The sequence below is a fragment of the Pteropus medius genome, unplaced genomic scaffold (assembly GCF_902729225.1).
Source record: "Pteropus medius unplaced genomic scaffold, Ma_sr-lr_union100, whole genome shotgun sequence".
In the NCBI taxonomy this organism is placed as follows: Eukaryota; Metazoa; Chordata; class Mammalia; order Chiroptera; family Pteropodidae; genus Pteropus; species Pteropus medius.
The window spans coordinates 7381035-7396799 of record NW_024351647.1 but is presented as its reverse complement, the minus strand read 5'-3'; the positions used below and the strand labels follow the sequence as shown (position 1 = coordinate 7396799).

Here is a 15765-nt window from a genome sequence, read left to right as displayed (position 1 = left end):
GTGTGTGTGTGTGTGTGTGTGTGTGTGTGTGTGTGTACAGTGCATGTGTGCACACTTGACGAAGAATTCCTGGAGTGAAGATTGTGAATATCACCACTGAAGCCAGACTGCCTGATCTGAATTCAGCTGTGCATCACTTACTAGGCTTGTGATTTGGGGCAAGTTAATTAAACCCGCTATCCTAGTTTTCTCATAATTTTTTAAGCAGAGTTTGCAAGTCAAACTGGCTGCAAGTTGCAACCACCATAATTTTTTAAGCAGAGTTTGCAAGTCAAACTGGCTGCAAGTTGCAATCACCTGTATTCCTTTCCCTTAAAGGTTTATAAAGAAATCAAACTAATTAATAAAATTAGATAGAAGATTTCATAGGAAAATACAGGTTGATGGATTTTCTTGAAAAACAAAATAAACATGAACCCTTCAACATTGGTCCAGAATTCCAAGCTGAATTTTTAGATCCGGCTAGTACCAAAGATCATATCTCTGTTTTGTCTTGCACCAGGCCACTCCAATCATGTGTATTACCCTGACAGTTAGTGATTTTTCATAAAAATAACTTAAAATGTGTAGTATTCCTTTACCATCACCATACTTATAATAGCTCTAACCCTCACTTTGACATAATCCATTCTTGCCCCCAACTTTTGGTGGCTCACTCTTAACAAACAGCGTTTATTGAATCAACAGGGAACATTGGTATTCTCACAAATTATTTCTGTATGAAGATTGTAGTATAAGCCAAATTGTAGTATAAAAAATCTGTTATATTTCTGTCTTCTTTTTTTCTAATGCCTCTCCTGCTGTGTCCTGATTTGCTCTCCTTGACTACACTCTAGTAGAAGTCTGCTTTTAGTCATTTGCATTTAGTTATACACTGAAAAGCTATGTTAGCTCTTCCGAGTATACCTTTAATGTAGGAGAATAGAAATGAACTCTTTTTGAAGATGTCAGCATTAGTCAGTAGAGAGGAGACGACATTATTAGAAGTAGAATTTTTCTGCCTTTGTCAAACAGATGGCAGCTTATTCACCACAGTAAAGATAATCCAAGAAATGCTTTTTGCCCCTTTTTACATAACAAGAACTTCTCTGTTTTTTGAAAACAAAAATAATAAGACATTAACCCTATCCTTAAAGAGATTATCTAATAAAAAGAAAAGTAATCATGATGCAGCGTTATAATTGCCATGATGTAAGTTTGTACATAGTAATATGGAATCTTAGGAAAGGCATGTCTAAATGTGCCTGCAGAGTCAGAGAAAGTTTCTCAGAGGTAGTGCTGACTCTGAGACTCGAAAGGCCAAGTTGGGGGAGAATATGCCAGAGGGAAGGAACAGCATGGGCAAAAGCAGAGAATGATAAAAATGCCTAGTGAGTGCAGGGGTTTCATGTGGCTTATTATTATTAATGGCAAAAGCAGAGAATGATAAAAATGCCTAGTGCAGGGGTTTCATGTGGCTTATTATTTTTAGAGAGCAAGATGTTAAATTAGTAATAGTGGAAAGAGAGATTGTGCTAAAAGAAAGTGGCCAGAGCATTGGATGCTAGATATATATTGCAGAGAAAATGAGGAAGTACTGAATAACTGAGGGCAGATTGTAAGCAACACACCAGCTTTTATCCAGTTCCTGTTGTAAGAACTTTTTACAACCTTCTCAGGTGATTTGATGGAATTTTTGTCTTCTATATTTTCTCTATGGTGGATAAAATGTGCTAAACAAATAATCTGCACTTTAAGACTATACCGGAGCTACAAAAGGAAAGTTATCTCAGTTCTTCTTGTCTTTTTCCAATCTCTTCTATATAACCTTGAATTTGCATACTTGATCAGCATACTGAACCCTGGTGAGCTAACTTGCAAATTAGCTCAGCAGTTTCTGGAAGTAGGGCTCCCTTTTGCCTTTTCTTTTGCCATCATCTTGCACATTGAAGATATTTCCCAGAATCCCTTATCCTTCTATACCCTAAAATGACCTTACTTGCTTATTGATGCCTGCTCCCATGAATGGTGTGTGGATAAATTTTTATTGGGGGACGACATGGAAGTTGGTGAAAGCCTTCACATTAAGGTGAGAGAGAATATCTGGGGGTAGGGGGAGGAGCAGGAAGGTTTGCAGAAGAAACCCAGACATCCTTGGTGAGGCACATACTGCTCAGCACTTGTCTCTCCGTGGATGAAGTATTCTGATTTGATGCTGGTTTTGACATTGCTCATTCCACTGTTAATGAAGATCATACGTGTGTTTATTCTCAAATATTTATTACTAAAACCATATAATGTGACAAGCTTCATTTCTATGGATCACAGAAAAAAATACCCATGTGGTCATGGAATATACAAAAACAAGTTATTACAGAGTATATTAAGACATGAATCATCTGGATCCTACTTACCTCCTAAACCCATTTTGCATTCCTCTCCCTTTTGAACACTAATTTTTCTTTCCCTCCAATGTGTCAGGCTCAATTTTGTTGAGGACTTTGCACATGCTTTTTATCTGCTTAAATTCTGACGACAATACTTCACAGTGTGTCTCGGGGGGAGTAAAAGTGTAGAGTTTTTGTATGCAATTGAACTTAAGTTATTATCAGCTCAAAATAGACTGTTACAAACAAACCATATGGTAAACTACAAAGGAATAACCTATAGCAGATATGAGAAAAGAAAGTATAGCACTGTAAAGAATCATCAATTAAGAAGGAAGATGCCAAGCGAGAAAGAAAGGAACAAAATGACTCTATATAACCACACTACTGACAGTTTCAATTAGGCTAATGACTCTTGGAGATGACATAGCATTATGAAATATGGTTCATTATCCTGAAATAGTTTGTTAAGTATATCTCTTACAATGAACTGTTGGGGCTCAGTGTTAGGCTTCTTCTTTATAGCAATGAGAATGAACTAGAAAAGAGAATGCACAGTTAACTGATAGTCAATAGAGAATATGAAGCAGGAAGGGAGAGGACCCCTTTGATAGAGGGTTTAGAATGAAGACTGCAATAGTCCTTTATTCATATTTTTTTACGTTGGTGCTTATGCCAACTAGATTTTGTCTGTGGGGTAAATCTCCCATGTTGCATTCCTAATGCTTGGAACCTTATTTTAGAGCACATGCTAATTTTCATATAATGGACCCAATGACAGTGTGTATGTTAGGATGCTAAAATGGAGAACAAAATTCGTAGCCTGACATAGAAAAAAAATATGCAACACTCCTTACGCCAACCACATGCTATTGATTAGAATGAAATATGAACAACCCAACTTGGAAACTTCTTTTAACAGAATTGAGAGAGTGGGAGGAGAGATTTAAAATATTCAGAGAATCAAAAATAAACAAAGAATTCTAAAGTTATATTTTCACTAACATTATTTCATTAGTAGATCTCCCTAATGCCCATTAAACACATTGGTAAATTGAACTGAATGCATTTCATCACAAGAAACATATTTAATAGTATATCTTTCAACTCTACCAAATTCAGTAATTTTTCAATTTTAAACAAGTAACACATTGTATTTACAGTTATACAGATTCAATATACAGACATAGACTATTGAGTCAATATATTAATCTGTATATTTATTTCTTTATGATTTTAAACATTTGTTTATCATCTATCTATCTCTGTATATATGTATCTATCTAACTCTATCGATTTAAAATTTTACTTAAAACTGAAGACTGGAGTGTTGTGGTAACTTCTCAAAACCCAGTAACTAACTAGTAAGTGTTGTGGCTCAAACTTAAGTCTATTTGGCTCTTAACCATATTCACTTAGCACTTTGCCCTTCTGCATAATGCTACAGTCCATGGATCCTCAGCTGAAAGAATGGCCATATACAAAGATTCAATATAGAGAACTGTTTCTATATTATAATGATAGAGATACTGTATCTCTATCTTGCCATCCATCCATCCACCCATTCATTCACTTATTCAGCTATATGCTCACCCATTTACCTAATGATTAATTTATCTTTCTGTTCAACTCTTTAAAATATTTATTCATTAGCTATCTACATATACATCTGTCTTTATATAAATTCAAGCTAGTACAATGTTATACAATACTATGTAAACTTTGACAATGCCGTACAATTAGATAATTATTTGTGCTTATAATAGTTCACTTTTTTGCATTAAACATTTCTCTTATGTGTAGCTCTCAGAATGACAATGACCAAAATGGTCTTGAAGATAACCTAGCCCTGTTCAAGTGGGGAAGAGAGAGAGCAAGTCAGGAAGCATGAGAAAGAGAGCGAGAAAGAGAGGGAGAGAGGGAATATCTGGGTAATACAGCCTTCAAGAAATGGCTTTGTGATCGCTGAAGGAATATGCAATTATTTTGATGGTAACAAATGAGGCCAGAGACATGTCAATGAAGGAGAGATTGTACAACAGTAAGTGCATGGGAGAGTGCAGATGTGGCTCTGATAAGATGGTGAGCACGATAAGGAGGTTCCCCAGTACAATAGCTGCATAGACTATGGACAAAAACAAGAAATAGAAGATCTGAGTTCCCAAGAACTAGAGAGACCTGTAATATAAATTCAGTTACAACTGACTATTATTATTCCAGGCCATTCACTCTGATTTCTGAAAGGACGCTGATATTTTCAAATGGAAGGAGAAATAGGATAAAATATAGATAAAATACAATGATCAAACTCAAAATGAGATTTTTTTTTTTTTTTTGCATGAAATTTAGTAGCAGTCCACCACAAGAAAGTTCCCTGTCGTATCAATCTACTGCTCACATGGGTCAAATATCTCCTGCGTGGCTTTTCCGGATGTCTTAATTGATTCGATTCAAGATTAAGTCTTATGATTTAGCAATTTGCTTTTAAGTAAGATGCAAATCTTCACACACACACAAAATTAAAATTAAACTGTTTGAATATTTACCAAGTTTGTGAAATAGTACTTTAAAAATTTCCCAGCTAGCTGCCAACAAGTTATTTGTCATGGATAAATAAAAACTTTTTTTTGGTCTTTAACAAAGTTATTGTGGTACAATTCACTTACAATAAAATTTGCCTATTTTAAGTGAATCAGCTCAGTGAGTTTTGAAAAATGTATACAGTCACGTTAACACTATCACAATCAAGATATAGAATACCTTCATCCTCCTACCCCCAAAATTCCCTTCATCCTTTTGCAGTTAATATCCTCCTCCCACCTCCAGCCCCAAGAAATCAATGGTTTGCTTTCTTTCACTATATTTTTGCCTCGTCTGGAATTCCATAGGAGTTAGATCATACAATATGTAGGCTATTGGTCTGTCTTCTTCCACTCAGCATATTGCTTTTGAAATTTATCCAGGTTGTTACATGTAATGGTAGTTCATCCCCTTTTATTTCTGAGTAATATTCTAAGGTAAGGATATTTCGCAATTTGTTTACTCATGTACTAGTTGATTGACATTTGGGCTGTTTACAGTTTTTTACTATTATAAATAAAGCTGCTATGAAAAAGTGAGTAGACTTGGGTAAATGCCTTTTATTTTGATAAATATCTGTTAGGGAGTGTTATTTTTAACTTTAAGAGAATCTGACAAATTGTTTCAGAAGAGGCTATACCACTTTACCTTTTCACCAATAATGTATGAGAATTTCACATGCTCTCCAGCACTTGATATTATTAGCTTTTAAATTTTAGCCCTGTAGTATGTATACCATAGTATCTCATTTTTAATTTACATTTCACTAATAAGTATTGATGTTGAATATCTGTTCATGGGCTTACCTTTTTCATACCTCTTCTCTGGTTCAGTTTGTGTTCAAATCTTTTACACAGTTTTATTTTGGTATTTTGTCCTCTTAATATTGAGTTGTAAGAGTTCTTCATATATTCTGTATACAAGTCCTTTATCAGACATATATTGTGCAAACATTTTCTTCCAGTCTGCCTTTTCATTTCTTTAACAGTATCTCTCAAAGAGCAAGTGTCTTTAATTTCGATGAAGTCCAATTTTTCCAGAATTTATTTTATGATTCATACTTTATGTCGTAGCTAAAAAAAAAAAAAAAGTCCTTGCCTAATCCAAGACCACACAGATTTTTCATGATACTTTCTTCTAGAAGTTCACAGCTTTAGCTTTTAAATTTTGAGTCTATGACACATTTCAGGTTAATTTTTTGGTATGAATTTGGATATTTTCCTTTATTTTATACTTTCCGGAACAATTTTTGTAGCATTGGACTATTTGGTATTTGAAGTTTTGTTAGAATTTCCCTGTGAACCATCCGGGCATAAAGAATTTATAGATTTGTTCCTTGGTAACATTCTCTATTTCTTCTATAGTTTATTTGAACAATTGGAGCAATCAAAGCAATTTTGGCAAACTGATTTTCCTAGATAACTATTTCATCTAGATTTTCAAAATTAGTTGCATAAAGTTATTTAAATTAGCTCCATATACTTTTAAAATTTTCCTCCTTTTCAATAGTTGTTTCCCCTTGGTCAATTCTTATTTTGTATTTTTAGTAGGTCTCCTGCCCTTGATTAAGTTATTTAGTGAAATGAAATAGGACCCACCTCAAGGGGCAATGGTGAATTTTTAGAGATAGAACAGGGGTAAGAAGAACAGTTCATAAATAACACTACTTCCTCAACTATATTTTATAAAGTTAAAAAAGTATTCTAAAATTATACCTGGCATAATTTAACGTCAACTATGAAAGTAGTTGTGTGCCTTTTACTATCACTAATTACAAATACGGTAGCCAAAAAGAAACTGGTCGAGAATGTAGTATCAACCAATGGAGAACTACCAAAGAAAAGCTGTATGTCTTTCATCCTAATTCAATTATTTAACACTTCTTTCTTTTTCTTTCCTTTTTTTTTTTATTTCAGGACCTTTTCTATCTTCGATTTTCTGCAGTTTTACAATGATAATCCCAGATTTATAGTCTTTTGGTCATTTATCTTACTTGGTGTTCTCTGAGCTTTTTGGATTTGTAGTTTGGTGTTTGGCATCAGGAAAAGTAAGACATATCTAACTCCTTTCATATGGAATGTTTTCAAGGAGGATGTCTGATTAATAGGAACATGTTTTCCTTTTGCAGTGATATACATGTTCTGGAGCTAAATGGTAGTGATGGCTGCATAATGTTCTGAATGCACTAAATATCGCTAATAGTAAATTTTATGTTACCTGAGTTTTACCACAATAAAAAATAGTAAGAAGTGAAAAATATCCAAATATACAAAGAATAAAATGTGTCATCTCCTTCTCTATTCTCTCTCCCTGAGGTAACCGTTTAACAGCTTAGTCTGCTTTGTTATTGTTTGATTTTACAAAATTAAAATTATATAATACAGCTTACTTATTAATTTGCTTTCATTTGACAGTACATTGTAGACGTATTTTTTAATCAGTATATTCAAATCAAATTATTCTTTTTAGTACAGCTTCATTTTTATTAATGTGTGGATATTCTGTAACTTATAATTTCTTTACTGATAGGTCATCTTATTTAAAAAAAATTTCCCACTACTTACTTTGCTAAAATGAGTATCTTTGCACATAATTTCATTGAATGATGCTTTTGTTTCTACAAATTGATTCTAGAAAGCAAGATTTATGGGTCAAATGACATTGAGGAAAAGTATATTTTTAATTTTAGCAGTTATGTCCAGGTTTGGGGTGTTTGTTTTTAATACAGCAATCCATATATTCATCGACAGTAGAGAAGAATATCCTTTATTATTCTTTTCAATTTTGATCAATCTGATGGGCAAAATGGCATTGATTTTTATTATAATGTGCGGTTCCCTGGCCATTAATGAGGTTAAATATATCTAATAAATTTATTTCTTATTAAGTATAATTTATTCTAATTATAACTAGTAGGTATAATTTATTAGGTTCTCTGGACAGATTTTGTGATATTCAACATTTTTCTTATAAATTTACAGTAATTCTTTATATATTAGAGATATAAAAATTTTTGTCACATGTATTGCAATATTTTCTTACCTATTATTTCCTTTTGATTTTGTATATGATTTTTTTCCTGCCAGGTCAAACCCATGACATTTCTCATGTAAGAACACTTTCTTGATTAATTAAGCACATTATAAATTTTTCTTTATCTAAAATCCAGTTCACTCATTATCTCTGAGAATTGATTGAACACTTGATTTATTTGGCTGTATTTTTTTAAAACAATTGTTTTATTTGCAGGTGTTTAATAATCTCTAAAGAAACTACATATTACTTAAAGCAGAAGTGAATATTTCTGGATTTTATTCTTCATTGCCTCTACAATAGGTTTAGATAACCAAGAGTGCTTTAATAAAATTTATCGATTTGCCATTCATGCTACCTTGTAAATTATGGCTTTCCCAACTTTGTTCCCTGAATCCCTCAGGTCCAGGTGAAACAATCATTTTAAATTCCCAAAGGACTCTTGAAATATTTTCCTGTTGTGAACCAGATAATACCATCTTTGTTGTTTAATAAATCCCATTGCAAGACTATTTCTTGGTCAATTCCCAAATCCCTACCACAACCATCTTATCTACAGCTGCAAACGACTAATGGTTCAACTAGGTCACTTATTTGTATTTAAAATTACCTTCTATTTACTCTCTGTCAGAGTCTACTTAACTCTCTGAATAAACTAAAAGCCTGATTCTGCTATAGATCTGGTAAGCAAAAGTGTTTTGCCAATGATTTCTATTGAAAGATTTTTAATGTCTGTCCTTCCTACTTCCATCTCCTAACCCCTACTCCGTGGAGCTAAGATCAATAAAATGGTTTACATATGTTGGTGTACATGAAGGGAGAATTCAAATAAGGGTGGGACTAAAGAGATTGATCTTGAATTCCTTCCAATACAAATTATGTGATATATCCTTTAGGACACAAGGTAAAATTTTAAGTCATAAAATTATAAATATTTGTAAGAGGAACAGATTTCTTTTTTTAAAAAAAAAAAAGAAATTGAGAAGAAAAGGGATGCTATTCCCAGGGCTGTATGGCTGGCTCTGTTGTAATAAACTAGTTAATAAAACATTCTTCTTCTCCTGGATAAATATCAGCAAAACTATTTTTTTTTCTGTGTTTCTGATCAGTTTTGAACAGATAGCTTTTATCTGTGAACAGGTTAACACGTCTTCTCTGTGAATTTATGAGTTCTGCTACTATTCATTGAAGTCTTTCTATAGTGTTGCTTAAAAGCCCACATCACTTACTTATATGTGATATAATTTTTATATGTTCTTTCAGTAAGGATATTCTTATGAATGAATTCTAAATGACTAAATGTGTATTTAACATATTGTCAGCCCAGAGTAAGTGCTTTCTTAAAGTTAGCTATTATCTTTACCGTTATATAGACAAATGGATGGACAAATATGTACATAAATAGATTTGCTCAGGATGATATAATCTCAATTTGATTAATCATTAGTACCAGCAAAGAAAGTGTTATTTTCAACATCTATGACTTAAGTGGTATTGTGCTACCATCCTTAATATTCTATAAATACCTTTCAAATCAGTATACCAATTAAGGTTGTAAAGATACGTTTTTATAGAAGAAACAAAATCTATGAAAGTGAATTCTTGAAAATTAAGCCTTTGCTTTAACAGAATTATACTTTCTCTTGATTTTTTTCCTCTTTCTTTCTTTCTTTCTTTCTTTCTTTCTTTCTTTTTTTTTTTTTTTAGGATTCACCTATCACTCGGGACAATGAATTGAGCCCAGCCCAATAAATCTACTGTTTCTGAATTTGTTTTGCTGGGACTCTCTGATTCCTGGGAACTGCAGATGTTTTTCTTCGTGGTGTTTTCATTGTTTTATGTAGCTACAATAGTGGGTAATAGCCTCATAGTCATCACAGTTATAGCTGACTCTCACCTACACTCTCCTATGTATTTCCTGCTTACCAACCTTTCTATCATTGATATGTCTCTTGCTTCCTTTGCCACTCCTAAAATGATTACAGACTATCTCACTGGACAAAAAACTATCTCTTTTGATGGCTGCATCACTCAGATATTTTTTCTACACCTTTTTACTGGTACAGAGATAATTTTACTTATGGCTATGTCCTTTGATAGATATATTGCTATATGTAAGCCTCTTCGCTATGCTTCCATCATAAGTCCCCAGGTGTGTATTGCCCTTGTGGTTGCTTCCTGGGTTGTGGGAGTCATGCATTCAATGAGCCAGGTCATCTTTGCTCTCACATTACCATTCTGTGGTCCCAATGATGTAGACAGCTTTTTCTGTGACCTTCCCGTGGTATTCCAGTTGGCTTGTGTTGATACTTATGTCCTAGGCCTCTTTATGATCTCAACAAGTGGCATAATTGCTTTGTCCTGTTTTATTCTTTTGTTTAATTCTTATGTTATTGTCCTGGTTACAATCAAGACTCATTCCTCAGGAGGATCATCTAAGGCTCTTTCTACCTGCACAGCTCATTTCATTGTTGTTTTCATGTTCTTTGGGCCATGCATATTCATTTATATGTGGCCACAAAGCAGTTTTCTAGTAGACAAGATCCTGTCTGTATTTTATACCATCTTTACTCCCATTATGAATCCAATAATCTATACTTTGAGGAATCAAGAAGTAAAGACAGCCATGAAGAAACTGAAAAATAGGCTTCTAAATTCCAGCAAGGCAACTCCTTTGCATTATTTTTAATTTTAATTTCTAGTTTTAACATCCTAGACATTAGGCACCACAGTTTTTGAGTACACAGCATAAGCTAAGGTTTATATATCTGGAGTTCTTATCAAATTGTAATTGTTAATATTTTTAGAAGTATAAGGTAAGTTCATTAAAACTATTCTCATACATATGTTTAAAATACATTTTAAATTTCAGAAAAGCAACTTGACAGAAGCAATTTCTTCCAGAAGCAAAGAATATCTATAAAAATGCCAAAAGCAACTGTTTCAGGAAGGAAATTTAATATTAATATTCTACTCATTTGATAAAGGAACAAAAATGAGAAGTATAGATCAAAAGGAGAACTAGGAGGTACAACTAACGACTAAGTTAATCAGAGAGTTGTCCCTAAAGTATGACAAATTAGTAAGATTTTTACATCTATAAGCCTTAGAAACTCAATACTGCTGAAGGAGTAGCCTCTGACAGATAGGCAATGATTTTCTACATATATCCCTGAGTCATTTAACATTTAAACCAATTTGTGATCTCTTCTATTAAAGAAAATCATGGATATATTTCATTACAAATGTTGAAGAGTTCCAAATAAAATGTTGTAAGTAGAAGAATCTCCATGACTCACTTTTAGCTAGCAAGGAAAGAAATACAGCCATTCTCCTTCTGGTAATGCAGAATGAGTAAGGAGCCTAGAGAATCCAGCAAATTAAGAAATATTATAAAATGAGTTTCAAAGCAGTATAATTTATTTCATACAGAAACTGTGGTACCTGAATGCCTGAGAAATTAAAACTAGAACTAAATTAGGAGACACAGTTTATGATAATAAGTGAATTTATGGATAATATTACTTTACATTTTGAGTAAATTACCTCATCCTTTTAATATTCAGATGAAAAATAAGAATTTTGTGCTTAGTAATACATTGTCAATGTAGTAAGCATGTGTCTGTTCATAAACAGGTTTTTTTTTTTTTTTTTTACTGTTATAAATAAGAATACTAGGTTCAAAATTAGCTTTAAGGTACACAAGGTATAACTACCACCTGCAGGTCAATAGTGGAATTGCAAGCATTGAGGATCGTGAGAAAGAATTCTCCTGGATGCCTCACTCCACAAATCATTTTTAAATGATGGCAACCACTAAAGAATTAGCTGCTTTTTGGAATTTACTAAATCATATTTATGAAATATAAGGTCAAGTATATTATCCAAGAGGAAAGATCTGTTGCAACCACAGTATTTGATAAATATCAAATTGATATTCTTTTCTGGCATTATTGAGTAGAGAAAACCAAGAATTATATATGCACTAATAATCATTGATGAAAAAGAAGAAAAGGAAATTCCTAACTTTTAGTTTTAAGCCAAATGATAAGAAAAATGTGTGTTTTCTTTATTAATGTATTAAGCAAGCAAAGGGACAACTTTACAGTTTAAAAGTTTGTAATATTGTATTTTAAAGCTGTTTATATTTGAAATTGTTTGATACAGTATTAAAATGTGAATAAAATGTGTTTATATCCTCAGAATAGGAGCATAATTCTATTTGAAATAGTGATCCAAATGGACCAATTTAGGTTGAGTGTGTGAAGTTTCCATCAGTTTCATTACATATGCAACTATGTTCAGGATCAGGGAACTCATTTATGTAGGAAATGTCTAGCTATTGTGTTAGAAATGCCCAACGTAATTCTGTCAAATAACATATTTATTTAAACAGGAAATAATTTTTAAATGAATTGGTTTATTTGCATTATAAAACTGTGGAGTCTTTTTTTAAAGGAGTAGCTTCAGTGCTTGTGTGAAGAATTCGAAAACTCAAAAATTTATTTGCCAAAACCCTCGAGATGTAACTAATCAGCAGATGAGTCTGTAAGCAAATCAATAATGAGATTGAGTAGTTAGATTGATAGTAAGGCTCTGTAGCTGAGAATGAAAAGGACCGTAGACAGCTTCTGGAGGACTTCCCTGATGGCTTAGAATGGAGAGTCAACATATAAGACAGCTCTACACATTAAATAAACATTTACATCTTAATTAGAAAGTATAGATGGCTGATTTTATCACCGCGACATCTCAACATGCTGCTGACACTCTTTTACCAAGGATAACTGCAGTGCCATGGCCATAGGCTCCTTAAGCAGTAGTAAAGATGATGCCATTTGCCACTGGAGCATCTAAAGGTAGAATAATGTTTTGTAAAGCATGATAGATGAACAAGAATCAGCTAATGTAAACATAACAGGTCAAGGAAAGCTTTAAATGATATAATTTTGAAGGAGTATTGTGATATTAAAAATTTACAAGAAGGCTATATTGATAAGCAACTTCAGTTTCCTTTAGGTGTTTGAGGAACCGTGAAGTATGGTAACACCAAACCTATAAGCTTTTAAGAATCGTAAAAAACTGTCTTGTATAATTAAGCAGAATAATTGATGCAGATGAGGAAAATTTCAAAAGACCATACAATGTAAGGATGGTGGATTTACATTGAAACCTAAATTTCATACCCACTCCTTTGCATGGGTTTCCTCCAAAGCTGTGGAATGGGATGTAATAACCTCTTATCCATTATTTTTATTCTTTTTTTTTTTCCTTAAAGAAGTTCCCTCAGAATTTGTAAAATTTAGGCTCTGCAGAACTTCAATCCACCCTGAGTATAGGAGTAAAGTCTCAGACTCGTGTTTTATACTTGTGTTTAAGGCAGTTCTATAATTTTGGTGATATTAACTTTGGTAAGACACTTAATGTCTCTTAGTCTCAGTTTCTACATCTTTAAATGGAGATAATAATGATATCTAGACTTAGAATTGTTTGACAAAGTCATTCATATAAAGTGCATAATATACGTTCAATAAATGTTAGTTGTTTAAATACCATTCTGACGAACTCTGGATATTGTTTTAAATTTTGATTTTATAAATTTTAAATATTTGTGTCTGTATGTATTTGCATAAAATTAATGTGTATTAGGATTAATTTGGACAATTAAAGTAACTTCCACTAGAAGGCTACACTGGTTCTTACATTAATTTGAGTTTCTAGAAACTTGTTTTTCTCACTGCTCATAATTTTTATGAATCAAGAGAAATTCTAAATTGCTTTTAATCAGAATGTGATCACTTCCTTATAATGAGTATTTATTAATTGATTAATTGATTAATTAATTTATTAATTGATTTATTGATTTTAGAATGGATTTTCACTATAATTTTGGTCAGAATAAGAATGGTGATGTTTGATCTTCCATATTATTAAGGTGAAGACATAGGTAAGTGCATGGATAAGTTAATAGTTACTAAGATAAAATAAATGGAATTTTGTATGCTATGAGCTGCTTTATGTGAAGTCGTTTTCTACATTGATAAAGGTCTGGGATAATGGGATTACTGGACTCTGCTGCCAAAGACATTCTTGGTAGATGCTATCATGTGAGCATATTCAGACTCTTTAGAGAAGGGTTTTCAAACTTTAAAAATTGCCAATAAAACCATGCTTTTCAAATGAACTTTTAGGGAAAACAGTTACAGCAAAGTTGACAAGAGAGCTAGAATAAATCTCTTCTTTCCCTGTGTATTTCTATTATTATTTTGCATGGTGAATTTTGGATACATGTATCCAGGTCGAAAAAACAAGGAAAACAGACCTGAAAGTTTAATTCATGAGAAACTTTTTGCATGTACTCTAACTCCAATGAAATACACTGAACAATTTCATAGTCTCTCAGTTTATATACATCTGTCATGATGATTAATTTTATAAAGTCGGGTACTTTTTTGTTGTAAATTTTTTTTTGGTTTTTAAGATAATATTCAATCTATTAAGGTCACAAAATCGAAAACAAGTCTTCCTTAAGTATATGTGTTCAACTTAATAATTTTGCTATTCTATTTCTAAATTGGTACAATGAGAAATATGTTTTTCATTATTTTTTAATTTTATTAAGTTTACTGTGGTTACAGTAAATTATTTTTAATACTATTGATTAAATCTGTGAGGTAAATATGTACAACTTATGCTGGAGTTAGAAGGACCAATATCCAAATAAGATTGGAACTGTAACTTGGATCATGAGTTGTTGTATTCTGTCTGTGAGGTTTCTGGTTTGACTTAATTGACATTTTATCTTTTTTTTCCTGATTTTTTTTTTTGTTAAATAAATAATTTCTAGTATCTAGCATGTACTAAAGTATCAGATTTGCATTTTAATTTTTTTATTCTGATAATTTACATTGCCCAATATAGAGAGATGTATACTTACTTACATTTAAATAGCCCTGCAATCTGTAGCAGAGAATTACACAATAGTTGAAAAGCAAATCTTAGAATGCTGTGAGACCTTATCAAAGACTGAGTTCCTGATCATGGGTTATCAAGTGACAATGTAACTACCACTGCTCATCATGAGCTAAGTATTATCAATTTTATTTTCACATGTTCATATATATTTTTAATTAAATTTATTGGGGTGATATTGGTTAATAAAATTAAATATGTTTCAAGTGTACAATTCAAGAATAAGTCAGATGTATATTGCATTGTGTGTTCACCACCCCAAATTAAATTTCCTGCCATCACCATATATTTGACCCTCGTATCCTTATCTACCTCTTCCCTTCCCCTTTCCCTCTGGTAACCACTAAACTGTTGTCTGTGTCTATGTTTGTTTGTCTTGTTCGTTTGCTGCTTTCAGTTTTATATTTCACATATGAATTGAAATCATGTGGTTCTCAACATTTTCTGCCTGATATATTTCTCTTAGCGTGATAATCTCAAGATCGATCCACGTATTTTATCTTTTCTTATGGCTGAGTAATATTCCACTGCTTTCTATCACTATGCACCAAAATTAACTCAAAATGGATCAAAGGCCTAAATATAAGACCTGAAATAATAAATTTCATAGAAGAAAACATAGATATTAAACTCATGGACCTTGGTTTTAGACAGGATTTTATGAATTTGACCTCAAAGGCAAGGAAAGTAAAAGCAAAACTAAATGAATGGGACTACATCAAACTAAAAACTGCATAGCAAAAGACACTGTCAACAAAGTAAAGAGACAACTATCTGAATGGGAAAATATATTTGCAAGCAACACCTCCAATAA

At 32.4% G+C, this 15765-nt stretch overlaps 1 protein-coding gene across 1 annotated transcript; it reads left to right on the top strand.

Annotated features, from left to right (window-relative positions):
• The first annotated feature begins 9708 nt into the window (after window positions 1-9708).
• Window positions 9709-10668, top strand: LOC120587145 (olfactory receptor 4K2-like). The gene is given in 1 exon segment (XM_039843822.1): window positions 9709-10668. A coding segment is annotated over 1 exon segment (960 nt).
• The last annotated feature ends 5097 nt before the right edge of the window (window positions 10669-15765 follow it).